General features: G+C 59.2%; 4 protein-coding genes across 12 annotated transcripts in view; 2 read left to right on the top strand and 2 right to left on the bottom strand.

Moving 5' to 3' along the window:
- Nucleotides 1-4,838: 4,838 nt before the first annotated feature.
- SPSB3 (splA/ryanodine receptor domain and SOCS box containing 3) lies at nt 4,839-14,393 on the bottom strand. Of its 9 annotated transcripts, XM_042036916.1 has the most exons (8): nt 14,250-14,393; nt 11,072-11,205; nt 9,332-9,512; nt 8,537-8,724; nt 6,640-6,742; nt 6,116-6,241; nt 5,532-5,894; nt 4,839-5,182 (listed from the first exon to the last, which is right to left on the bottom strand). In XM_042036916.1, exons 1-7 carry the CDS (start codon nt 14,296-14,298, stop codon nt 5,548-5,550), a joined length of 1,128 nt encoding a protein of 375 aa, XP_041892850.1. In that variant the 5' UTR covers nt 14,299-14,393; the 3' UTR covers nt 4,839-5,182; nt 5,532-5,547. The 9 variants fall into 9 exon arrangements, with proteins under 9 accessions (XP_041892850.1, XP_041892849.1, XP_041892851.1 ...); XM_042036915.1 differs by having other exon boundaries at nt 4,839-5,894; XM_042036917.1 differs by having other exon boundaries at nt 4,839-5,894; nt 9,332-9,509.
- Nucleotides 13,729-18,394, top strand: NUBP2 (nucleotide binding protein 2). The gene is made up of 7 exons (XM_042036925.1): nt 13,729-13,813; nt 15,128-15,246; nt 15,856-16,054; nt 16,330-16,484; nt 16,641-16,751; nt 17,048-17,117; nt 17,696-18,394. The coding sequence occupies exons 1-7, from the start codon at nt 13,780-13,782 to the stop codon at nt 17,836-17,838; spliced, it is 831 nt and encodes a 276-aa protein (XP_041892859.1). The 5' UTR covers nt 13,729-13,779; the 3' UTR covers nt 17,839-18,394.
- An 856-nt stretch (nt 18,395-19,250) lies between these two features.
- On the bottom strand, nt 19,251-22,257 carry IGFALS (insulin like growth factor binding protein acid labile subunit). The gene is made up of 2 exons (XM_042036906.1): nt 22,176-22,257; nt 19,251-21,582 (listed from the first exon to the last, which is right to left on the bottom strand). The coding sequence occupies exons 1-2, from the start codon at nt 22,189-22,191 to the stop codon at nt 19,769-19,771; spliced, it is 1,830 nt and encodes a 609-aa protein (XP_041892840.1). The 5' UTR covers nt 22,192-22,257; the 3' UTR covers nt 19,251-19,768.
- A 311-nt stretch (nt 22,258-22,568) lies between these two features.
- The window catches only part of FBXL16 (F-box and leucine rich repeat protein 16), a 30,089-nt gene continuing 27,768 nt past the window's right edge, over nt 22,569-24,889 (top strand). The window contains exon 1 of the mRNA XM_042036907.1: nt 22,569-22,578. The gene's annotated coding sequence lies outside the window, so the exon portion shown is untranslated. The remainder of the gene's footprint in view (nt 22,579-24,889) is intronic.

Below are 24,889 nucleotides of genomic sequence, written 5' to 3'. Positions count from 1 at the left end.
ATGTGTGTGAGTTCTGTGAAGGAATGCTTTGCCAGGGAGGTGGTGGCTGGCTTGGATCAGGTTTACACCTTCACCCCGGCTGGCAGTGGGATGGAGGAGGGACTGCAAACTTTGAGGCACTATTTGGAGCCCCTTGTTCTTAAGACCCTGGTTCGGAGGGGCCTGAATGCAACCCCCCCTCCCCAACTGCACCACCAGCTGCCCAGCTGTGAAAGGGGCTGTTGGTTCTCCCTCAGTTGCCTGCCATGCAGGGCCTGTGTCCCCCCAGCAGCGCTCCTTGTGATGCCACGGCAGTCACAAAGTAGGTCAAACACCATCTAAACCCTGCCTTGATATCCCTTGAGCTAAATTCCTGCCCTGCCAGAATGCGCCCCCAAAGGGGGTTAGGACTTGTGGCTTACGGGGAGTTAAGAAGGATGAGCAGCTTTGGTGGAGCTGAGTAAACAGAGCCGCACCTCTGGGCAGCCCGGCTCCCTCCCCTGCCGGCCCCGGTCCCTCCGCTGCCGGCCCCGGTCCCTCCGCTGCCGGCCCCGGTCCCTCCCCTGCCGGCCCCGGTCCCTCCCCTGCCGGCCCCTCTCCCTCCGCTGCCATCCCGCCTCCCTCCCCTGCCGGCCCAGCCCGGCGTCATCCCGCCCAGGGATGTGTCCAACCCATGTGCTTTCAGAGAATCTTTAAGGTTGGAAAAAACCTCCAAGATCAAGTCCAACCTTTGTCCAAACACCCCCGTGCCCACTAAGCCATATAGGGAAGTGCCATATCCACTGTGTGTGGTTTTTTGACCACTCCCAGGGATGGTGACTCCAGCTCTGCCCTGCTGCTCTCACCAAGTGCCTTTGGTGACACCGGCGCTAGAAGAGGTGAAGAGGGTGAGGAGCTCGGGCTCTCCTGGCTCACCTGAGCTTTGGTCGGTGTGTTACATGTGAGGTGCACTCTGTCACTTCTCCTCTGAGTGAGTGCTGCAGCCATGGGGTGACCACCACACTGCTCTCCCTAGACATGTGGCAGGAATTTGGCCAGCACCTCTCTGACAAGGGCAAGAACAAAACACCTGGACAAGTGAGTCATTCCTTCACATCCCAAGCCCAGAGCTTTGGGAAACCTCCGTGAAAGTTACAGGAACATTTGTCAGTGGCTGCCAGCCTATCCTTGATGCTGTCAGTGGAAGGGCCCCGATTATTTGTGTGTCTCAAGATCCTTTTGAGTCTCTGCAGATGAAAATCTGTTCTCGTGGTGAATGCAGTGGTGACTCAGCACTAGGGAAGGAGGCAAGATGACCTTAGGAAAATCTTTTCACCCCCGTGCTCTGGAGATGTCCAGGAAAGGAAAGAAGATTGAGCTGGAAAAAATATTAGCCCTTGGCAGAAAGAGGCTTTAGAAGAAGCCCAGCGCTTAATGCCAGGGAAGGGCTGCAGGGTCTGGGCACACACCAGCCTCAGGCCTTGCTCCCAGCTTTCTGCAGGAGACAGCTGGAGCTGCAGGAGTTTCCTTCCTGCCCTTCCAGGGCCTGGGTCAGGGCTTGCAAATGGAGAAGGACAGCCCAGGACTGTGGCAGGTGTGGAACTGACAATTCCAGCAGTAGAACCGAGTCAGCCCTGCAGCAGCAGCAGCTACAATAGAAGCAACCCCTCCCCTGTTACAGGAAAGCCCTCAAGGCCCTCTGTGGCCTGTTAAAGCTTGGAGGACAAGGGCAGTGAGGGCTGTCATGGGCATCCTCACTAAAAGTTCTGTGTTGATGGAGCAAACAAGCCCTGAATGTGCCACCAGCTCCCTAGGGAAGCGAGGCTTGTCTCTGGGTGAATGTGTGATTAAACCAGAGCATTGTTCCAGCAGTGCCTGCTCACCCTCCCGTTGGCCCTCCCAGGCCTCCCTGCTGTGGTCTCACTTCCCAGGACCTGCTCACATCATCATGCCATGTTCCCCTGGTGATACCTTTGGTTGCCCACCCAGCCAGGGCAGCTCAGGGATTGTTGGGGCATCCACTGTCCCCCACGGTCTGTCCCTCAGCTCTGGTTTTGATGTCCCAGTGGCTGCTGCTGCAGTGTGCCAGCTACAGCCCCTCAGGCAGAAAATGTGTCACCCCAGAAGTGTGAGGGCTTTACACAGGACATCAAACTCTCCTCATGGTGTACCCCACACTTCTCTTGCTCTTCTGCTGTCTGAACCTTCAGGGAGCTGCTTTAGCTCACCGAGATCTCCCCCCCACACACACCCCTGAGCTTTCTGCTGTTCCCAACTGAGAGCAGCAGGAGCAGGATTAGACTGGAATGCTCTGACCATTCTGACAGCAGCTCAGCCAATGGATGAAGGCACATTTTTATCAGCAAGTGCTTGTTTTTGTGAACATTAATCATATAAAACTCCTACTAGATGAGGAACTCTGACAACATTTTTTTCTATAATCTCACATAATCAAATACTCTCCCGTCCTTTTCCTTCCCCTGGAGCTTTGGTCTCTGTCATCAGCACAGCTTCTTTGGAAGATGTGTTTCTTCCCACTGCCAGAGGGCAGGGTTAGATGGGATATTGGGAAGGAATTGTTCCCTGGGAGGGTGGGCAGGCCCTGGCACAGGGTGCCCAGAGCAGCTGTGGCTGCCCCTGGATCCCTGGCAGTGCCCAAGGCCAGGTTGGACAGGGCTTGGAGCAGCCTGAGCTAGTGGAAGGTGTCCCTGCCCATGGCAGGGGGTGGGATGAGATGGGCTTTAAGGTCCCTCCCAATCCAAACCATTCTAGGATTTGATGAAGTGGCTTTACAGCTCTCTCTGGAGAGACAGCACACCACTGAGTGTGTGCAAGGTCTGTTTCCAAGTGATAGATGTTGTTTCTTCTGAGCTGTATCCCCCCATCCTGGTATGTTTGGATGAAGGCTCGGTCATGGATCCTCACTGTAACAATGGGATTGAGGCCTGCAGGGATGACTGGGGTCTTCTAGAGCATCTGTGCTAACTGCTGCCTCTTCTCATGTGCTCAAAGGCCCATGGAGAATGCAGCACAGAAGGTGACAAATGACACCCTCTGAGCATCCCAGTGACATGGGACATCAGTGGCAGAGACCACTGTGCTAGGGCAAGCTGGCCCTGCCACATCTCTAAGCCCAGCCTTGTTCTGGTTCTGTCCTGATCCCCGCAGAGGGACTGGGGGTGGTGCTGGTCACTCCTTTTATCTGCCAGTGCTCAGCTGGGGCTGAACTGCAGCCGGGAGCCTGGCCAGGGGAAGCAGCTGATTCTCCTTCAGAACAGAGACTTGCACATCAATAAATGTCTCCTTACAGATGCTTTCTTCAGCCTCTTGGCTCTCATTTCCTCTTTTAGCTCCCCCAGCTTTCTATCCCACTGGCTGGAAAGCTGTCTGTCTCCTGTGAGAGCTAAGGAATGTTGGAACAGGGGCTGGGGGTAGCTCTATCTTTGCAGGTGAGGTGTTGGACAAGCCACGTGTTTTCTTCAGCGTGTCCTGACTGCATGTCCTGCTCTGGCTCTTTGTGGGATCTGTTACTGTAGATCCTGCTGTGGCTTCCAGGGACAGGTGGGTCCTGTTTGAGTCACTTTGGAAAACACCTGCCAGCTGTCAAAACCAGCTGGCCAGAGGGGAACTACATCCTTGGGGTAACACAGCTCAGGGCAGAGCAGGGGAGTTTGTTCACTGAACTCCCAACACGAGAAAATGCTGGATAAGCTGTAGAAAATCCATGGGAAATGGTGGGTTAGGATGGGATTCTCTTTTCCCAAAGCATACGCTCCATTATTACTCAGAAATAGCCACAGCCAGGATGGGGGTGGGTCAGGGCTCCCCCAGTGCCTGCTGAGGCTTGGGATTGTTCACTGGGGCTTTCCACAGTGACACAGAACTCCTGAACTTCCTCCCTTGGAACAACCAGTGCTGCAGGAGCGGGAGGGCCCCTCCAAACCACCTTCCTCCCTGCCAGGGATTCCTCTGCCTCCAGCTGCTGCTGCCTGAATCAGTTTCTGGGGAAGAGCAAACCAGGCAAGCTTGTTCTGGCTGCAGCACAGATCCAGAGGCACGGACAGGGCCTTACTGCTGCAGTAAGGTTCTCATTCAAAGCCTGGCCCCAGAGGAGCAAGAGCCATCTTCGCTTCAGGATCTGGGAATGAGCTCAGCAAGGAGTAAGTGCACATGGTGCAAGTTTTACCTGACCCTATGGGGGTCTGTGATGGGAAAGGAAAAGGCAGCAGCTGGAACTTGTTGGGAGGAAACCCACAGAGAGAACTGGTTAAAAGCCATTTCCCGTCCATACCTCAGCCCTGTTCCACTTTCCAATGCCCTTTGCAAGGCTAACAGCACCAGCTCAGTGCTGAATCCTCAGCTGTCCACCAGAAGAGAGCTCACAGGCTGGGGAATAGCCCCATGGGCTGTCCACAGGCCCTACAGGGACTGGCACCAGTCCTGTGGGAGCACAGAGCCCATTCCCTGGCAGTGGCACGAGGCCACTACACAATCAGTCACTTGTCCAGATCCTAATCCAGCATTTCCTCTCAGCATGACCACAAAGTCTTGGAGGGGTGGCTCTGATTGCCAGGCTCTGGGGTGGGGGTTTGGGGTGTTTGTCCCAGCGTGACCTGCCAGAGGACAGGCACTATAAACCCTCCCAGTGCACAGCCACAGGCAGCAGCCTGGCTCCACTGAACATCACCCCAGCCAGACTTCTGGTTCAGTGGGAAGCACAAGAGCCCTGCACAGAGACAAGGGCATCTCTGCTGCCTTCACCTCCTCCAGCTCTGACACACAACTGCTGCAACCAAAACCTCCCCTCCACGCTGCTGCCCAGGCTGTTTTTGACAAGCACCTGCAGCTTCCTGCCTTCAAGGGCCCCAAGAGGAACAACAGACAGCTTCTACTTTTATTATTACAGTTTAACACAGTCTTGGACAGAGGAGAAGCAGCAGGAACCAACATGCAAAGCAATTCAAAGTCCCCGGGGGCTCGAGGAAGACCACCCACAGCTCAGCTCCTGTACCTGCTCCCAGCAGTGTCTCTGGGGGCCCTTTCCCTCCAGCTGCTGCTCTGTTGTGCCCCAGAGCGGGACGAGGTCATGGCAGACACCAAACCTACACACACAGAGAGGAGAGGACTGGCCTGGGATTGTGTCTCGATGAGTCAGGTCCGTTGTCTGACTGGAATCCAGTACATTCCAACCAGGAGGCCGCTTTAATCATCAGAATATCCTGAGCTGGAAAGGAGCCACAAAGATTATCAAGTCCAACTCCTGTCATCAAGTCCAATTTCTTAAACGTTGTCTGTGCCAACAGGGAGAAGAGAGATCCTTCAGGAAGAGGTGCTGGCTTCCATAGCAAGTCAGGAGATGAAGCTCAGACATTTCACCACAATTTTCTTGTGTCAGAACTGGCATCTCTTGGAGCCAGCAACTCTTCTAAATGCCTGCGATGGATGTCGAGGCCAAAGATTTCCACAGCACTGGAGAAATCTTTGCCAACACGTAGAAATGGATGTCCCCATGAAGGAAGAAGTGCATCAGGCTTGGCTGGCCCTCACAGACAACACAACAAACCCCCACCCACCTGGTGTGCAGAGCCATTATGTCCTCCTGCACCTCTTCCTTTGGCAGGCCTCCGCATCCGAGCTGCACGAGCTGTCCGAGTCGCTCCCCGAGGACGAGGAGGAGGAAGGCTTCGATGTGCTATAGTTCATGCTCAAGACCCAGCCCAGTTTGTTGTGCAGCACCTGCTTGAGTCCCGGGGGCAGGGGCAGCACCTCCAGCGTGTCCACATAGTCGGGCAGGAGCTGGCGCAGGCGGAAGCAGCACAGGTACTGCAGGGACGTGCAGCTGGCGCAGGACCGGATCACCTTCATGCTGCTCTTGGCCGCTGTCGAGCACACCATGGGGTAAAACTTCTTGTTCTGCAGCTTCGTGGCTGCCACCCCTGCCAGGGCACAGCACCAGGGAGGGCATGTTAGTTTAGACAGAGGGATCTCCCCCCTCTCACCTACCCCGAGCTCTTGGGAAAAGCTTTCTGAACTCCCAATCTATTAAACAAGAAATGTGATCTTCCCCCCACTCACTTCACACCTTGGTCTTCTGCTTTCTCAGTGTTTTCTGCTGCAGCCAGGCTCGAGTTCCTCCCACCCCATCCCTGGCTCTCACCTATGCACTTGCGGTTCTTGAAGAATGTGAGCGTCCCGTGCCACGTGTCCAAATGCACCCCAATAATGGAGCCCTGGCCAAACCTCGAGGAGAAGTTTGTTTTGTCTCCCTTGTGATGCAGCAGTCCTGAAAACACACCCAAAAAATGGCATTCTGTGGAAAACCTGCACTCCAGGAATTCATCCCAACTCCCATGCTGCTGGTACAGCCTCGCTCAGTGCCAGAAACATCCCTGCACTGCCTGATCCTTGCCCTCCCATCCCAGAGTGGCTGCTAGAAAGGGGAAAGTTGTGGTTTTACAACTCCAGCACTGAAACCCCAAAGTGGTGATGTGACAGTAGCACCCTGGTGCCCTGGAGGGTCCCACACCAGGTCTAAGGGCTCTGCAAAACACGGGCCAGGAGAGACGCTCCAAGGGCTGTGAGCTGTCGGCAGCTGCTCTGGTGTCCTTAATGAAGGGATTCACAGGTCTGGGGGCACCTCTTGGGCTACTGCTGCCCATCCAGCCCCCCTGTCTGTGTTACCTGTGTAAGAGAGTCCCCAGCTGTCCTCATCCTTGCCCAGCAGGCTGCAGAAGGTGTGACGGTACTTGTCCAGGTTCACATCGGACGTCCCAATTCCCACCATCTGGGAGGCAAAGCAGGGAGTAAGAACACAAGCTCAGTGTCTTTTCAAGTAACAAAACACAACCACATTCCACCTCCAGTTCTTCCCTCCTCTTCTTGGCTCAGTCCAAAACACCCAGAGGGCTTGGTGAAGCCAAGTCAGAGGTTTCAGGGTGGAGCTGAAGGCTCCCAGCTTCAATTTCCTTTCCTAAGTGAGGAGGCCCAGCTGAACTGCTGAAGAAGGTCACTGTCCTGTTCATAGAGTCATGGAATGGTCTGAGTTGGAAGGGACCTTAAAGCTCATCCCATCCCACCCCCTGCCATGGGCAGGGACACCTTCCACTGTCCCAGGCTGCTCCCAGCCCCACTGTCCAGCCTGGCCTTGGGCACTGCCAGGGATCCAGGGGCAGCCACAGCTGCTCTGGGCACCCTGTGCCAGGGCCTGCCCACCCTCCCAGGGAACAATTCCTTCCCAATATCCCATCCAGCCCTGCCCTCTGGCACTGGGAAGCCATTCCCTGTGTCCTGTCCCTCCATGCCTTGTCCCCAGTCCCTCTGCAGCTCTCCTGGAGCCCCTTTAGGCCCTGCAAGGGGCTCTGAGCTCTCCCTGGAGCCTTCTCCTCTCCAGGTGAGCATCCCCAGCTCTCCCAGCCTGGCTCCAGAGCAGAGGGGCTCCAGCCCTTGGGGCATCTCCGTGGCCTCCCCTGGACTCTCTCCAGCAGCTCCACGTCCCTCTGCTGTTGGATCCCAGGGCTGGGGCAGCTCTGCAGGTGGGGTCTCACCTGAGGGGGCAGAGGGGCAGAGTCCCCCCCTCCCCTGCTGCCCACGCTGGGGCTCAGCCCAGGGCATGGGGGCGGTCTGGGTGCACATGACCAGGCCGTGTCCAGTTCTCATCCTCCAACACTCCACGTCCTTCTCCCAGGGCTGCTCTCGATCCATTCTCTGCCCAGCCTGGATTAGTGCCCTGACCCAGGTGCAGCACTGGCACTTGGCTTTGTTGAACTTTTTTCCCATGGCCCCACCTCTCCAGCCTGTCCAGGTCCCTCTGGATGCCCCATCTCTCCCCTGCAGGGTGTCACCTCCCCACACAGCTGGGTGTCAGCTCCAGCCTGGCTGAGTGCCCTGATCCCATGTCCATGTCCAGTACTGGCCCCAATGCCAGCCCCTGAGCAATGTCACTTGTAACTGGTCTCTGTTGACTCCACCTCTTTGCGTGTGACCATCCAGACAATTCCATGCCCACCAAGTGGTCCCTCTGTCAAATCCATGTCTCTCCAGGTGAGAGATGCCATGCAAGGCAGCAACAAATCCTTTGCCCAAATTCAAGTAGATGAGATCAGTTCCTCTTCCCTCATGCACCAACACTGCAACCCCATCACAGAACGCCACTGCATCTGTCAGGCAGGATTTGCCCTTAGTGAAGCCCTGATGGACGTCATCAACTGCTTCCACTTTTTCCATGAGCCTTTGCATAGTTTCCAAAAGGATCTGCTCCATGACTGCCAGGCACAGAGGTAAGACTGGCCAGCCTGTACTTCCCCAGATCTTCCTTATTTCCCTTTTGAAAAATGGGGGTTAAGTTTCCTCTTTTCCAGTCACTGGGAACTTCACCAGACTGCCACAGCTTCTCAGATATGACAGATAGTGGCTACACCACTTCATCCACCAGTTCCCTCAGATCCCAGGGATGCATCTCATCAGGTCCCCAGGCACTTGTGCACTTCCAGACAGCCTCAAACCTGATCTGCTGTGGTAGAACTGCATCCTCCCAGCTCCTGTCCAAAACCCTGGGCACTTCTGTGTGCCCCACACGTACCATGTCAGTGCCATACACCGGGGAGGTCATCTTGATCTCCCAGAAGTGCTGCCCATCTGCCAGCTCCTTGTTGCCGCGGATGGCGGCCGTGCCACAGCTGTACTCCATGTGGAAGTTCACCTTGCGGTTGTCACACGTCAGCAGGGTGGCCGTCGACTTGTTCAGGTCATCCCACACCCAGTCGAAATCTGTTGAGGAAGCACAGAGGGGACAAGGATGGGCAAAGACCTTCAGGGAACTACCACCAAGCCAAAGCATGGGTGGATGTTTGTTTTGAAGGCTGTTAGTGGGGTTGTTTATGTTTCTCTTACAGTTTAAGAGGGTAAATCTTAGGCTGTGCACATCAGAGAACTGCTTGAGGCCTGAACTATTCCGCAGTGCCCCACCAGGGATGGATCAGTGCTCCAAAGCTGGCAGCATTCACCAGGCCCAATTTTGGCTGACACCAGGCAGAGCCTCCCTTCTCCCCGCACTCCTCACGGGATCAAGGGATGGCTCTGCCATGCCACAGGCTCTGCCAGCCAGCCCAAGCCCACTCTGTGCTCTGAGCCTGGCACCCCACCAGCCATTGCAGGGATCAGGAGGGCCCTAAGCACCGGCTCTGTTTCACCTGTGGCCTAAGCCGGATCAGAAAGCAGGTCCCAGAGGTGAGAGCTGATGCTGTCACAGCTCAGCCCTGAGCCCTGGAAACATGACAGCAGGCACAGGCTGGTAATCCCCCTACAGCCTCAGGATGTAAACAAAGGAATGCTGGGACAGGGACGGGACACTGCAGGGGCCCCCCCAGCCCCTTACACTCGTCCTCCTCGCCGCAGCGGCAGTCGCGGACACGGTGCAGGGCGTGCAGGCTGGAGCAGTAGGGAGCTTCACTCTGGTTCTCACAGTTGCAGTAGGACTCTCCAGTCACAGGGATGGCGCTCGGGATGGAGGGAGACAGGGAGGAAAACTCCGGCTCCGAGTCCGAGTCGCTGTGCTGCTGGGGAGAACAGGGAATGGTCGCTGCTGGGCATCCCTGGGCATGGGAGCTGGGCTGGCAGAGCTCCCTGAGGGCTGTGCAGGGACATCCCCAGGCTCATGTCATGTCCTGGCCTGTCACACAGGGAGGCTGTGCCCGTGGCATTACCCTGCTCTGGGACATGGGCAGTGCCTGCTGAGCTGCAGGGACCTCTCAGCACTCTGCGGTGCAGGTACGTTCTTTGTGCCTGCTGGGAACAAGGAGCTGTCACAGCAGGGTCACAAGCCTGGAACACACATTTTGAAGGAAATTCTGTGCTGAAGCTTTGGCTTTCACCAGGCAGGTTCCAGCCATCAGCAGAGCCAAGCACTGCTCTGGAGAGGCTGTGAGGAGCCTGGGACACACAAGGGGGAGAAGGGAGAGGGGGCAGAACAAAGGGAGCCAGTTGAGCAGCACGGCTGCAGCTCCTCAGGCCAGTGCTGCAGACAGGCCCACGGGGAACCCAGGGCAGGATTAAAGGGCTTTTGTTTACATTCATGAACACAAAAACCTGATTTACTGTTCCCCAGTGCCAAGAGACAAAAGTGATCCTGGACTAGACACTGTGGGAGTCACAGCCCAGTTTCACCCCTGTGTTATGGTGTTGCCTAAGGGATTCTCTTATCACTGATTGCAGCGAGTTACTCTAGGTTTACACACTGCTCAGGTGTACCTGCTTGTTATTCACCCCCAAGGTAAGGGGTATTTAATGACAAAAATCCTTTAAACTCATGTTCTTGCAGCTGTGTAAGACAGGGAATTGAAACTACTTGGGCTTACATATGTACTGCCCAGATCTCCTCTGGCCTGCAAACCCAAGAGCTTGGGTTCTGTCTTTCCTAACTTCTTACTTCCCTAAGTACTGCCACCTAGAAATCCTGTCATTCCCATGACTGCAGGCACAGAAAACTGCTCGATTTCTGGGAGCACAGTGCCTGGGTTTGGATACTGTGCTCTGGCAGTGGCCTCATGGCTTCAGTGTGGCCCTGAAGCTCCTGGAGCAGCTCCTTGTGTCCCCACCACTACACAGGGAACTCAACTCACACACTCAAGTATTAGGGAAAAGAGGGAATGATGGCAGAGGCAAATCAGTCACTCCTTGCCTTGTTTTACTCCTGCTCTCCCTGCTGTGTTCCCATCTCCAGCACACCTGGACCAGCTTCAGAAGTGATGTTCACATCACAAAGCAGGAAATGTGAGGAAATCTCATTCTGAAGACACTGTCCCACAATCTCCACTACCATCTCTAAGGGCCTCACAGCCCAGGAGGGAGCACAGCGAGCCAGATTAGGGAACAGATCCACTTCACACACTTATCTAGAGCTCTACTTCCAGAACAGTATTTAAAAATATTGTATGTACTTTATGTATGACACACCCATTCTGTGCTTAAAAAAGCATTTCGCTTAGCATCAATACTGACCATTGTTAAATCCTTTCTGCTTTTGGCCAGTTCACACCTGATATCAGGGAAAGGAAAACGTCCCCAGTGCCACCCAGTGCCACCCTGTGCCACCCAGAGCCCCCCGAGCCCAGCCTACCTGCCCGTCGGAGTCGTAGCCCCAGCCCCGTGCACCGGCCCGGCCGTCGGCCTCGCGCCGGACCCCGCTCAGCACAAAGTGCCAGGCCCGGCTGCTCCGCGGGCGCCGCGCCATGCTGCTCCCAGACAGGTAGGCTGGGGAAAGGGACACGAGGTTACACTTCTGCCACGTCCCATGGCCACTCCCTGGGTCACCAAACCCCCCAGGGGGACTAGCACAAGATGAGCCGATGCAAAGGAAGTTCCAGCTGCATCAAGAGCCTTCGCAAACTTCACCCGAACTTCTCTTTCTCCACCTAGGGTCAACTCCTCCGTGAGCCAGGTGTTCAGCTGGCCCCTAGAAACACTCCCAATATGCAGTGGTGGTGGCAGCTGCTGCCCCACCGCAGGAACTGGATCCAGCCACCACCTCTCACCTGGCCTAAGAAGCTTCAGGGCTGTCAGAATCACAGAATTGTTTGGGGTGGAAGGACCTTCAAGCTCATCTCGTTCCACCCCCTGCCATAGGCAGGGACACCTTCCACTAGAGCAGGCTGCTCTAAAACACGGCCTCCCTGGTGCCCAGCGACCCTTCAGCAGCTGTCCTGGCTCTGGCCACCTGCACTGCCCCAGCCTCACTGCAGCCCGTCTGTCTGCAGGGAAGGCTGTCCACCTGCAACTGCCCTCTGAGCAAGGCCTTTGCTCTCAGTGCTTGGAGAGGAAGCAAAACCACTTTTCTGCTCTGGAGGGAAATTAGGCTTGTGACAGACCTGTCCCAACTTGCCTCAAGGACAAAAGGCAGAAGGGAAGCAGCCGCCTGTCTCCCAGTCCAGCAGGGATGTTGTTCAGAGACAGACTTCCCAAGGCTCCTTCCCAGTGGACAGCTTGACAGGCCAGCCCAGCTTCCAGCTGCCACACAGGAGCACTGCACTGGATGTGACAGGGAAACCTCAGCTTCCAATCTCACCCCCCCGAAGTTTATCTTTGCAGAATTCAACTCCCCACCAAGAGGCACCCGCAGGGCTGTAACCCTTGAACCCTCTCCCTCAGCTCAGTCCCAAGCCAGGGCCAGCCATAAAGCTCCTGGCCCTGTTCCTCCTATGCCTCAGTCACCAGCAGGAGAGCAGCTCCTGGAAAAGCAGGACAGGCCAAGCCACAGCCGGCTGTGCAGCTGCCCATGGATGCTTTAAAGGGCTCTGGAAATCCCACCTGCTGGAATCACAGGGCTCACACAGCCATGCTGGGAAAGGACCTAAAACCCCAGCAGAAACCCCTTCTCCAGCTTTGTTGGGCACCCACAGCAGCCCAACAGAGCAGCTCTGTACCCCAGGCCCTTGCTAAGGCTGGGCCTTAGAGTCAGCACAGAGATCCCAGTACATGATCCAGCACCGATGGCAGAGTCAGTCATGGAATCATTATGGCTGGAAAAGACCTCTTGGATCAACGAGTCCAACCATTCCCCCGGCACTGCCAAGGCCACCAAGTGCCACATCCACACGCCTTTTCAATCCCCCCAGGGATGGTGACCCCAGCACTGCCCTGGGCAGCTGTGCCAGTGACTGACCACCCTTCCCATGAAGGAATTTCCCCAATATCCACCCTGCCCCTCCCCTGGCCCAGCCTGAGGCCGTTCCCTCTCCTCCTGTCCCTGTTCCCTGGCAGCAGAGCCCGACCCCCCCCCGGCTGCCCCCTCCTGTCAGGGACTTGTGCAGAGCCACAAGGTCCCCCCTGAGCCTCCTTTGCTCCAGGCTGAGCCCCTTTCCCAGCTCCCTCAGCCGCTCCTGGTGCTCCAGCCCCTTCCCCAGCTCTGTTCCCTTCTCTGGACCCGCTCCAGCCCCCCAGAGTTTTTCTTGCCCAGAACTGCCCCTAGGATTGGAGGTGCCTCAGCAGTGCCAGCGCAGGGGACGGCCACTGTCCCGCTCCTGCTGTCACACCGGTGCTGCCACAAAAGCCCCTCACCCCTCAGGGGCCCTGGGCCGCTGAGGCCTTTCCGCGGGCCCGAGGCGATGCTGCGGCGTGACCCGCGCTACCCCAGCACTTCCCCAGGCACCGAGCGGCGCGGAGGAACCACGGCAGGCTGCCCGACCCGGCTCCCTGGCTGCGGAAGCAGCGGTTCCACCGAAGGCGCCTACCGGAGTCCCAGCTGTCCCGGTAGCTCAGGCGCGGCCGGACAGGACAAGGCCAGGCCAGGCCACCGCGCTTAGGTCGCACAACCCCGGCCCGCCCTGAGCCAAACCCCAACCCCCGGCTCCCACCTCCAGCCCGTCCCCCCGAGCCCCCCGGCCCACCTGCCCGGCCCTGCCCGGCCCGGCGCTGCCCCGGCCCGGCCCCGCGGCGCTCTGACCTACTTTCCCCTCCCGGGACATAAACAATCCGCTCCCAGCACCGCCCCCCAGGCGCCCATTGGCTGCGGCCGCGCCGCGCCCCTTCACCATTGGCTAGGCGCCCTGTCACTCACATGCGGAGGAGGACGGAGGGGGCGGGGTCTGAAGAAGCCCCTCGCTATTGGCTGTCCCGTGTGCCAATCGCCGGGAAGCGGCGCCATTGGGCGGCCGCTCGCGAAGGGAAAGCACTAAGCCTATTGGCTGATGCAAGGGGAGTGCGAGGACTGGATTGGCTGCGGTGCCCTGGAGGGCGGGTTCTCCGGTGAGAGCGCGGCTTGCGATTGGACACGGTTCCTGTCAGTCTGAGGGGTCGGGGCTGTGGGCCGGCGGAAGGCGGAAGCGAGGGATGCGGGGAGGCAACATGGAGGAAACGGCTGGGGGTGAGCAGAGCAGCGGCCGCGGCCTGGAGGAACCGAGATCTGCGGTCTCGGTCTGGGGGGGCCCTACTCGCCTCAAGGGGGACGTCCCGCCCGGAATGCCCAGGCCTAGTGGGGGGTTAGGACCCGGTCCTGTGGAATTCCGAGGTGCTCGGGCCGAGCCGGTGCCGCGGTGTTGGGCCCGACTCCCGGTGAGGGGAGCGCCGGGCCGGTCCGGGGTCCCATAGGCGGCGGGCCCCGGTTATCGGGAGGCGACGCTGAGCCTTGCCAGAGGCCCGGGCTCGACTCCCGCGGAAGACAGCGCCGAGTAACCGGGCCCGGCGCGGGGCTGCCGCTGTCACCGGGCGGTATCCCGGGAGCGCCTCGCTGCGGGGCCCCGTCTCACCCCTCCCCGGCCCCCTTCTCCCCCCCTTCCCGTTGTGGGGCCCGTGGCCTTTACCGTCGGCGGAGGTGCGGATGAGCTCTGCCATGGTGCGTGCGGGCTCCATGCCACCGGTGCCGCTGGGCTGCCGGGCCAGCCCCGGCGCCTCGAGTCCGTCCCCGGTCGTGACGGGGCCCCAGGTGGGCGGGTGGCGTTTGCCGGCTGTGGCTGGAGCCCCCTGTGCTGCCCCGGGCCGGGGACAGCGGTCCCGAGCGCTCCCTGCTCCGGGGAGCTGAGCCCAAAGCAGAGCTGGGAGCGCTGACAGCACAGCAGGGAACGGCAGGAAGGCTGGAGTGGAGCGTGGGACTGGCAGGAAGGGACTGGTGTGGCACAGAGGAAGGAAACGCCAAGGGCCTGAGCTCACCAGCAGCCTCCGGCCATGCCCGGGCTGAGCCTCACGAGCCCGGTGCGTGTTTATTGCTGTGCTGGCCAATGGCCACTTAGGTCACCGGGACAAGCCTTTGCTCCTCACACACACTGTTTATTGCCGTTGTTCTTATTGTCCCTTTTCTGATGACAAAAAGCCCGTGGCACATCCACCTCTTCTTTCCCACTGCCTTACACTGAGGTGAGACCTCACCGGGGCAGCAGCTCCTCCTGAGGGGCAGCTCCCATCTCTGGGACAGGGACAGGGAACGGCTGGAGCTGTGCCAGGCAGGGTCAGGCTGGAGATCAGGGAAAGGTTCTTCCCCAGAGGGTGCTGGGCACTGTCCAGGCTCCCCAGGGAATGGGCACGGCCCCGAGGCTGCCAGAGCTGCAGGAGCGTTTGGACAGCGCTGCCAGGGATGCCCAGGGTGGGATTTGGGGTGTCTGTGCAGGACCAGAGGTGGGACTGGGTGATCCCTGTGGGTCCCTTCCCACTCAGGATGTTCTGTGACTCTGTGATGCCCTTGCAGACAGAGCCAGCCTGGCCGGGGTGCGGCACATCCTGCTGGTGCTGTCCGGGAAGGGCGGCGTTGGGAAGAGCACCATCTCCACCGAGCTGGCCCTGGCGCTGCGCAGCGCCGGGAAGAGGGTGAGAGAGGGTTTGGGGTGCTGAGCTCTGGCTTTTCCCTTCCAGCCTCCAGCTGGGCTGGGTTTTGCCCACCCTTCCCACGTGGGTGTGCTGGGTGGGCAGTGTGTGGATTCCCTGGGAAAATGCAATTTGTGAGAGAGTGATCCAGCTCAGGTACCTGGATCAGATACTGGAGTTCATTTCTCTTTTATCTGTTCTCTTAAATCACCCAATATTTGTTGTTGAAATTGGCCTGAGATGTGACTTTGCTCCTTTGTGGTGTCACCCTCGCTCCCTCTGTGGGGTGAAGTGGGTGAGCTCAAGGACTCTTAAAATGGGGACAAAAAGTGTGAGCAGGAGACAGACTGAATCCCCCGAGGATCTTATTAAAAGCTCTGTGCAGCCAGTGCCACTTGGGTTCTGGCATAAAGCACTTGGAAACACCCAGGAGATGCTCCTTGGGGAGAAGGAGGTCGGGAGGGATGTGAAGTGTAAAGCATTTGTGTTTCAAATGTGGTTGCTGAGCTGCAGAGGCTGTTGTGGAAGTGCTGTGAGCAGCCCAGAGCTGGGTGCTTGGGGTTCCTGAGCCCAGCGTGCCGGGCCTGTCCGAAGGGCTGTGCCTGTCCCCAGGTGGGGATCCTGGACGTGGACCTGTGTGGCCCCAGCATCCCCCGCATGCTGAGGGTGCAGGACAGCGCCGTGCACCAGTGTGACAGCGGCTGGGTCCCCGTCTTCGTGGGCCAGGACAAGGCCATCGCCCTCATGTCCATCGGCTTCCTGCTGGAGAGGCCGGACGATGCCGTGGTGTGGAGAGGACCCAAGAAAAACGGTAACACCGGGGTTTGCTGCTGGTGAAACCTTCTGTGAACACTCCTGGAGGTGCTGCTGCCTCCTGGAGATGTTATTCCTTGGGGGAATGAAGCTCCAGTTCCACAAGGGTGGGTTTAAATCCCTCACATGTTGTGCTGACAGACAGCCTTGTCCCCTCTCCCTGGGTCCCTGTCCCCAGGGCGCTTCCCAACTCCTGTCCCACAGCTCCCAAGCCACCTGCTGAAACCCGTTGTGGTTTGGGGTTTTTTTTATCTGCCCCTTTTATTTCCATAGCTTTGATCAAACAATTTCTCACTGACGTGGCCTGGGGGGACCTGGACTTCCTCATCGTGGACACGCCGCCGGGCACGTCCGACGAGCACATCTCCACCGTGGAGGCCTTGAGGCCCTTCCAGCTGCTCGGAGCAATCCTGGTCACGACACCTCAGGTAGGACACGGGGCTGGAATTCCTGGCAGGCTGCAGGTTTGGAGGGGGGAAAAATGCACGCCAGGTTTGCACAGGGCTGTCTCGTTGTACACATCTGCTCTGGAGCCGCAATCAGTGTGCACAGAGGGATCCCCAGGTCCTGTTGTTCCCCCTCAGGCTGTGTCCGTGGGGGATGTGAGGCGGGAGCTGACGTTCTGTAGGAAGGCGGGACTGCGGATCCTCGGCATCGTGGAGAACATGAGTGGCTTCGTGTGCCCCCACTGCTCTGTGAGCTCTCCTGACCTTATTGTCCAGCCTTGGGGCTCTTGTGGGCTCTTCCTTGTACTAGTGGGGTGCTGAGCCTTGGGTGGCAAATCGGGAAATGCCATGGGGGTGATGCTGTGAGCCAGGGAGGGGAGACGCTGCCAGCTCTGGGCTCTGCTCAGGAGCACTGGGAGAGGGCGGGGGCACAGCGAGTGCCTGGGGCTGGAGGGTGCAGGGGAGCTGGCTCTGCTCAGGGCCTGGCAGCACCTGCCCTGTCACACGGGGCTCTGGGCTTCCTGACTCACTGCTCATTCCTTCAGGAGTGCACAAACATCTTCTCCAAAGGGGGAGGTGAGGAGCTGGCCAAGCACGCCGGGGTGCCCTTCCTGGGTGAGTGGCTCTGCTCAGGGTGATCTCATGGTGCTGTGGGAGGGCTGAGCACAGAGAAGGAGCATCAGGGAAGGCAGGTGGGCTGGGCTGTGAGCCCCAGGCACCTGGGCAGAGCTGAGGTTTGTGCTTTGCTTCTCTGCCATCCAAACTCCTCACATTTGGCCCCTGGCCCTGCTGGGCCACAGATGGTGATGCCACATCATGGTGACAGCGTAAACAAGCCTGGAGCTCCATGAGAACCATGTTGGAATGTCTGGAGCCTTCCTGAGAAATGGGGGCTGAGGGCTGAACCCTGTCCCTGGGACAGGGGATCAGAGGGGATCAGCCCACGTCCCTGGGCTGGGATCAGAGGGGAGAGCCCCTCTCATGAAGCACCAGGGTGGGGTGGGATCTTGGGCCCAGAGGAGGTGCTTGCAGGTGAGAATTGTCTCCTGGAGAGCTCTGGGAGGGCAGTGGTTGCTCTTCCCTACCCCTTTCCCTGGAGCTGACCCTGGCAGTGTTTTTTTGATCCCTGGCTGCAGACCCTGGCCATACAGGGAGGGAGCTGAGCTCTCACCCTCCTCTCCCCTGTCCCACAGGCTGCGTCCCCCTGGACCCCCAGCTCAGCCAGAGCTTGGAAGAAGGCAGAGACTTCATCCAAGAGTTTCCCAAGAGCTCTGCCTTCCCTGCCTTGACTCACATTGCCCAGCAGATCTTGGATACATCGCAGAGGAGCTCCTGAGGAGGGTGTGGAGCTGGACTGGTGCCAGGCTGGCAGCCCCAGCAGTGGGAAGGGGCTGCAGGAGCTGTTTAACTCAAACTGTCTCACTGGGGGGTGTGAGGGAGGGAGGGAGAGCACAGATTGCTGCTGGCAGTCCCAGGGGGAAGCAGCTCCATCCCCTCAGACCCAAAGAGACTCTGGAGCTGCTGTGTCAAGCGCTGTTCTTCCCTCAGCAATCCCAGACGGCTCCAATCACCTGGATGGCGGCTCCATGTGCTGCTGCCTTCTCCCGCTGCCCCTGCCTGATGGATCACACAGGGCTTGCTTCAGTGGCTGGGTCGTGCTGGGTGCTCCCATGTGGAGCCAGGCCAGGCCCCTGTGCTCGGAATTCTCGGCTCACTGGTTCCTGACGGACGGTGAGGGCACGGCATGGGCTGGGTGTGAGGAAAAGCCTTCGGGAGCTGTCTGGGAGCTGCATCCCATCGTGCTGGGAATGAGGCCTTGGGGTCTGCCAGGGGTGTGTGACTCAGGAATATTTTTCAAGGTTCCAGGCAGTAAACACTCTTCTTAAAATGCAGGTCTGTGACTTCTGTTCTTCCATGGCTTCAGGCCTCGCTGTAGCTCTGAGTCTTGGCCCGTCACGTGCATCAAGGTGCTTCCTGCTTTTCCCTGGTTTCCTTGCTGGAATTCAGCTGAATCTCTCCTATAACAGCATCAGGATCCAGCCTGTCCCTTGTCTTGCTGTGAGCTGGCCCTGGCAGCCCTTCATGGGATGCTTTGCCACAGCTCTTCTCCAACCCCAGCCTGGGGCTCCTCTGTGTCCCCAGGTGGTTCCTGCTCCATTCACTTCCGAGTGTCCCTGCACCTCTCCCCATGGGCTGCTGCTCCCGTGGGACCTGCTGTCCTCTTGCAGGCTTGAGTTTAGCTGGGGAAGCACATGAAGGCCTTGCATCTTATCTCCCTCCCTCCTGGACTCTGAGGCCCTCCTGCCTGCCTCCCTGGCCACCTTTGGGACTCACCCTCACGGTGAGGTTTTGGGAAGATGGGGAAATACTGCATTTCCACCAATGAGGCTGGATTACAGCAGGCAGGAGAGCAGGAGCAGCATCCACCCCTGCTCCCGCTGCACAAGGACCCACACCCGAGCAGGTTTCCCTTCATGCAATTTTCCAGGAAAATTTTGTCTGACCTTTGGACACTTACCTGGGATTTGGAGAGCCAGACAGTAGCACTGGAATCTCTCAGGGCTGTTGGCTTCTGTGGGATAGCTGGGCATTTCTTGCTCCCTCCCTGGGAACGTGCCACCCACCCAGGGCTTGCAGGAAATGCCGGGAGCCCCCAGGAGCCTGAATCCCTCACCCTGAGGGGCTCTGGGGAGAAATCCCGGCCGGGGGCAGCACGAGCTTTGGAAAAAACATAACTTACAAGGTGGGTTGCAATAGCTCCAAAGGTTTATTTGTCTGCTGCCATTTATCAGGTGAGCAACGTGTGGCTTTCTGTGCCCTGCCTACACCTGCTGCTGCAAGGAATCATTACAGCAAGTCCTCTGCCCCCTTCCCTAAGCTTGGGGGGGGCTTTTAGGATTTCTCCACTGCTCCATGGCAGGAAAACTCTTTGTTTTGTCTCATAAAGGTCCTGGCCTGGGCAGGGCTGCCCCTTGCTGTGGCTGCAGGGCTGGGGGTGCAGCATTCCCCCATCCAGAGATGCTCCTGCTGGGAGCTGGGAGCAACCATGCTCTGCCCTGGGGGCTGCTATTTAAATATTAAGGGACTGAAATACTCAGTTTGAAGCCCAGGGGGCTGGTGCCCATCCAGCATCTTCTGAGCAAGGCGGCTGCTGGAGGTGCTCGTCTGGGGTGGCCACAGAGCCCCAGCTGCTGCTGCTGCCCCGGGGAGGCCGGGCCAGGGCCAGGGTGGTGGTGGATGAGGGTCCCTGGGGGGGCCAGCCCAGCTCAGCAGTGAGCAAAGCTCTCCTCAGCGGTGTCGCGGAGGTCCAGCCCCGCCAGGCCCGGGGGGTGCAGGCAGGTGAGGTTGTTGTAGGTGTAGATGGGGACATGGGTGTCGTCCCCCTCGGCCACCGACTGCACGAAGCGCGGGACCACGGCGGGGTACTGCAGGGAGAAGTCCCGCAGGCCCTTCAGCGAGCAGTTGCAGTGCCAGGTGTTGCCCCCCAGCCACAGCTGCTCCAGGGCGAAGGGGGGGCGCAGGAATGCCACCGAGAAGGTCTCCAGGGAGTTATTCCTCAGGCTGAGGTAGCGCAGGTTGGCCAGGGGGGAGATGATGCTGTTGTCCAGTGTCTCCAGCTGGTTGTGGGAGAGGTCGAGCCAGAAGAGTCTCTGGAGCGGGCTGAAGGTGTCCTGGGAGATCTCCAGGAGCTGGTTGGAGGAGAGGAAGAGGTACTCCAGGTTGCTCAGCCCCACGAAGAGCTGGGGCGAAAGGTGGCTCAGCCTGTTGTGCTTCAGGTCGAGCTCCAGGAGCTCGTGCAGTTCGCTGAAGCTCTGGTCCTCGATGAGGGAGATGCTGTTGTGCTGCAGGAAGAGCCGCCGCAGGCTGGAGAGCCCGGAGAAGGTGTTGGCCCGGATCCTGCCCATGCAGCTGTGCTCCAGGTGGAGGCTGTGCAGCTTGGTGACCCCCTTGAAGACAAAGTCAGGCAGGACCTTGATGCAGTTGGCAGACAAGTGCATCACGGCCACGTTGTGCAGCCCCAGGAAGGCCCCGGCCCTGATGTCCTGCAGCTGGTTGTTGTTGAGGCTGAGCACCTCCAGCTGGCCCAGCCCCTCGAAGGTCCTTTCCGCCAGGCTCCGGATCCGGTTGTGCCCCAGCTGCAGCTCTTCCAGGAACTGGAGGTCCTTGAAAGTCCTGGGCCTCAAGCTGGTGATGGAGTTGGTGGACAAGCGCAGGACGTGCAGGCTCAGGAGGCCCAGGAAGGTGTCCTCGTAGAGCGAGACCAGGCGGTTGTGGGACAGGTCCAGCCACCGCAGGGACTTCATGCCCATGAAGGCGCGGGGCGCGATGGCGTTGATGTGGTTGTGGTTCAGGTACAGCTTCTGCAGCTTCTGCAGCTTGACAAAGATGTTGATCTTGATGCCCTTGAGCGCGTTCCCGCTCAGGTCCAGCTCCTTCAGCTCGGTGAGGCTGCAGAAGAGCTGGTGCTGGAGGTAGGGCAGCTTGTTCCCAGCCAGGATCAGCTCCCTCAGGTTGGGCAGGTCATGGAACACCCTGTCAGGCAGCACCACCAGCGAGTTCCAGCCCAGGTTCAGGTACCAGAGGTTGGAGAGCCCAGCGAACAGCCCTTCCTCCACCTTGCTGAAGTGGTTGTTGTTGAGGCTGAGGGACACGAGGTTCTGGGTGTGCAGGAAGGTGTGCGGAGCCAGGTGCTTGAGGCGGTTGCGCTCCAGGTGCAGGTGGTAGAGGCTGCGCAGCCCGTGGAAGGCGTGCTGCTCCACGGAGCCCAGCTGGCTGCTCTGCAGGTCCAGGAAGTCCAGGGCTGATAAATTCCTGAAGGCAGCGGCCGGCAGCAGCGTGAAGTTGTTGCCGTCCAGCCACAGGGCTTTGGCGTTGGGGGGCACGTCCTCGGGCAGGCGCGTCAGGTTGCGGCCGCTGCAGAAGACGTTCAGCTCCTCGCTGTAATCGTCCAGGCTGCAGGCGCAGGGGCTGGGGCAGCGCGGGCCGTCCCCGTCCCCCGGCTCCTTCGGGGGGTCCCCCCCGGGGGGCTGGGAGGCTACAGCCAGCAGCAGGGCCAGGGGGAGCAGGAGGGGGATGCCTGCTGGGGGGGTGGAGGACAGGGGACGCTGTCAGTGCAGGGCTGTGGCTGCTCTAGGGGACACCCTTGGGACACCCTTGGGACCCCCTGGCCGGGTGCCTGCACCGCTGGGGCTGGGGAGTGAGGGGGTCACTCCCCAGCCCGTTGCACACACGGGGCAGCTGCAGGAGTTTTCAGAGGCTGGATCCCTTGGGAAATGGTGCAAGATCATCACCCCCCCCTCCTGCCACAGCTCTGACCCCTCAGCTGCAGGACCCCCCCCCAAATCCATCTCCATATTGCAGCAGCAGCTTCTCTCTTTTACAGGGAAAAGCTCCCAGACCCCTCTCCCCTTCCTCGCCAGCTGCCCCCCTTTGACTCCCTCAGCCCTGCGGGGTCTCAGTACCACGGCCCCCGCCCATCCCTGCGCTCCCCATCCGGGCTCGGGCTCTGCCCTGCAGTGCCTGCAGCCCCCCAGGCAGCTCGGGGGCCCCCAAAATGTCCTGTTAGCAGTAGAGGAGGAGCAGAGGAAAGGGTGACTGAAGCCCGGGCAGAGTCTCAGCTTGTGTCCCCCCCCCCGCCAGCCCCAGCCTGGACGGGAGCAGTTCCAGCCTTACCTTTGCCTGTGCTCATGGCGGCGGGCAGGGCAGGGCTCCCGCTCCGCTCTCCGGCCCCTCCGACTGCGCAGGGATGGATGGAGCAACCACCTTGACGCCTGTCCAGCCGCCCGCCCGGCCGGCCTTAACCCCACTGCTGCTGGCCCGGGCCGCGGCCGAGCCCCGGGGACAGCCTGGCCGGCGGCAGCGGCACCGGCACGGGCTCCTCGCTGCTCCCCCGGCTCTGGGACTGCCTTTAGGGCAACTCGGCAAAGGGGCACGGAATGAGATGTCCAGGAACCTGATGGGGGTTCTGCAGAGGGTGGTCCTGCCAGGGATGGGGGTTGTGTGGGCTTTGAGTGCGGAGGGAGGAATGGGGTAACCTCGCAGGGTGTCCCACCACCGCACCCTGAGCTTCGGGAGGGTTCTGAGCAGCAGCACTGACCCTTCCCTGCCTTGCTCTGCCAGGGATGCCCTGGGATAAGCCCTGGCAGTGGGTCCTCACTTTCCGTCAGGACACAAAAGCCACACGCTGGGGCTTGGAGCATCCACAGGGATTAAAGGTTTGGGGATCATCTCTAGTACAAGATGGGCTGAAACACCTGAGGGTTTGTGGGGATGCAAGTGGGAAATGAGCTGGAAAATGGGGAGAAAAACTCTTCCCAGTGTGGCACTGAAAACCTCGGGGCAGAACCCTCAGCCCCTCCTGTGGGCATTTTCCCATTTTCCCTCCTATCTTGCCGTATGGGTGCGGGTGGTGCTGGGAGCTCTACCCCCTGCTCTGCCCAGGGCTTCTGTGCCAAAGGGGAAACAGAGAGCAAAGCCAGGGGCCCCCTGGTGAGGTGGTGGCTGTGGGGGTGCCCCGCTCCTCTGCCAGGCCTCCATCCAGCGGGGTGAGGATGGATGATGCTCCAGGGCTGGCAGATCACCCTCTGCCCCTGGCAGCTCATCAAAACCACCCTGGGGAGGCCGCTGACCCCATCCTGTGTCCCAGGTCATTTCCCCACCAGGCTCCAACACAGCTTCTGTGGAATCTTTTACCAGTTTCCAGGAAAGAAAAAGAAAGAAAAAGCCCCAGCAAGAGGAGCCCTGCAGCCAGCAGCTGCCGGATGGAAAAGCCATGGCTCAACCTTCCCCTGTCCTGGTAGCCCCCTTCCTCCCTGGAGGTGCACCAGGCTGGCACCACTCACACCCACACCTCCAGGAACAGGCATCTCCTCCTGGGGTTGCTCTTCCCAGCCCTGGTTCCCCCAGGCTGGTTTGGGAGGTGCAGCTGGAGCAGGGATTCTCTCCCCCACTGTTCCCACACCTTGCTCCCACCTTGCCCCTTCCCACGGGAGCCTGGCATCTCCCCAGCTCACATCTCGGCCCATGGGAAGAGGTGTTGGAGGGAGACATCCAGGCTCCAGCCTTGCCACCCAACTTTCCCACAGGCTCTGTTTTCTCTCTTCCCTTTTGGCCCGGAGTGGAATTCTCCTCCCCCTCTATTTTAATCCTGTCTTCTGGGAATTTATAGATCAGGAGGGAGAAATGAGGGATAGGGATACATGCGCCCACTAATAGGCACTGAGCACATATTGACACAAGGTGTAATCAATCTGGAAGCTAGAAAGAGCTGAACCAGCACAGCTCAGCCAGCCAAAACCCACAAAACCTCGTTGGGAAGTTTAAACAAGCCCTGCCTGCAGCTGGGAGCAGGTTTATCCCTGCTTCCAGCAGGGGTAATATCAATATTTCCCTCCCCAGGGGAAATATCAAACGAGATGCGATGGGAAAATAAGGAGGGTAAATAAGGAAATCCCTTCCCAGTGTGGGTGTGGTGCAGGGAGGAGCTGGACCCATCCCCACCTTTAGAGGTCCTTGAAGCATCTCCTCTGGGCCTGGCTCCACCTTTAGACCTCCCTGGGGACCTCTCCTCCGGATGTGTCCCATCTCCTGTGGCGGGAGATGCTGGGACCCTGCAGGTGCTGGTCCCTGCACCCCAGGCCCCCCCATCTGCCCAGGGAACCACAGCTCCACCACGGGGACCTGGGTTTGGGGGTGTCCCCTTCCCAGGGTGCCCCTGGCCAATGTGGGGACCCCCCCCATCTGATCCCCCCACTGCTCCAGCTCCAGCAGATAAACTCCCCAGGCCGGGACCAAAGTCTGAGCCCCTCCCCTGGTTGCCATGGAGAAGGCTGTAATGGTGTTAGGAAAAGCAGCAAAATCATAAAAAAAGTAGTTTTAAAACCTATTTAAACTCTAAGGAATCATTTACCTTCCCCAGCAGCCCCCCTGTGCCTGCAGGTCCCTCCCCAGGGAGCTTCCCAGTGCCTTTGGGTGGGACATGCCACCAGCTGTCCCTGTTCTGTCCCTGGGCTGGCTGAACTGGGGAGGGGACAGTGCTGGGCCACATCTGCTGTGGGACCCCGGGACATCCCTGCTCCGTCCCCACCCAGCCAGGGTGAGTGACCAGGGACACTCTGGACACCGGCAGGGACAGCACCCGCCCAATGAGCCCTGAGGGGAGCAGGGAGGTGACACGTGTGGCGTTGTCACAGCTGAGTTAGGGAGTATTTTTAGCAAATCTTGCCAAATATTGTCCCTGTCTGGAGGAGAGCATCTCGCGTTGCCAGAGCAACCAGCACTCCTGCTCCTCGTTCAGGACCAAAAACGTGCCCGATAAAGATGGGAGGGGTGACACCAGCACCACAGAGCTTGTGCCATTCTCCAGGGGACACCAGCAGGGACCAAGC

This window comes from Corvus kubaryi, unplaced genomic scaffold (genome assembly GCF_017639235.1).
Source record: "Corvus kubaryi isolate FWS band 111438036 unplaced genomic scaffold, C.kubaryi_AGA036_p1.0 37387, whole genome shotgun sequence".
In the NCBI taxonomy this organism is placed as follows: domain Eukaryota; kingdom Metazoa; phylum Chordata; class Aves; order Passeriformes; family Corvidae; genus Corvus; species Corvus kubaryi.
Note: the sequence above shows the minus strand (reverse complement) of the source record. Positions and strands in the feature narration are given on the sequence as shown.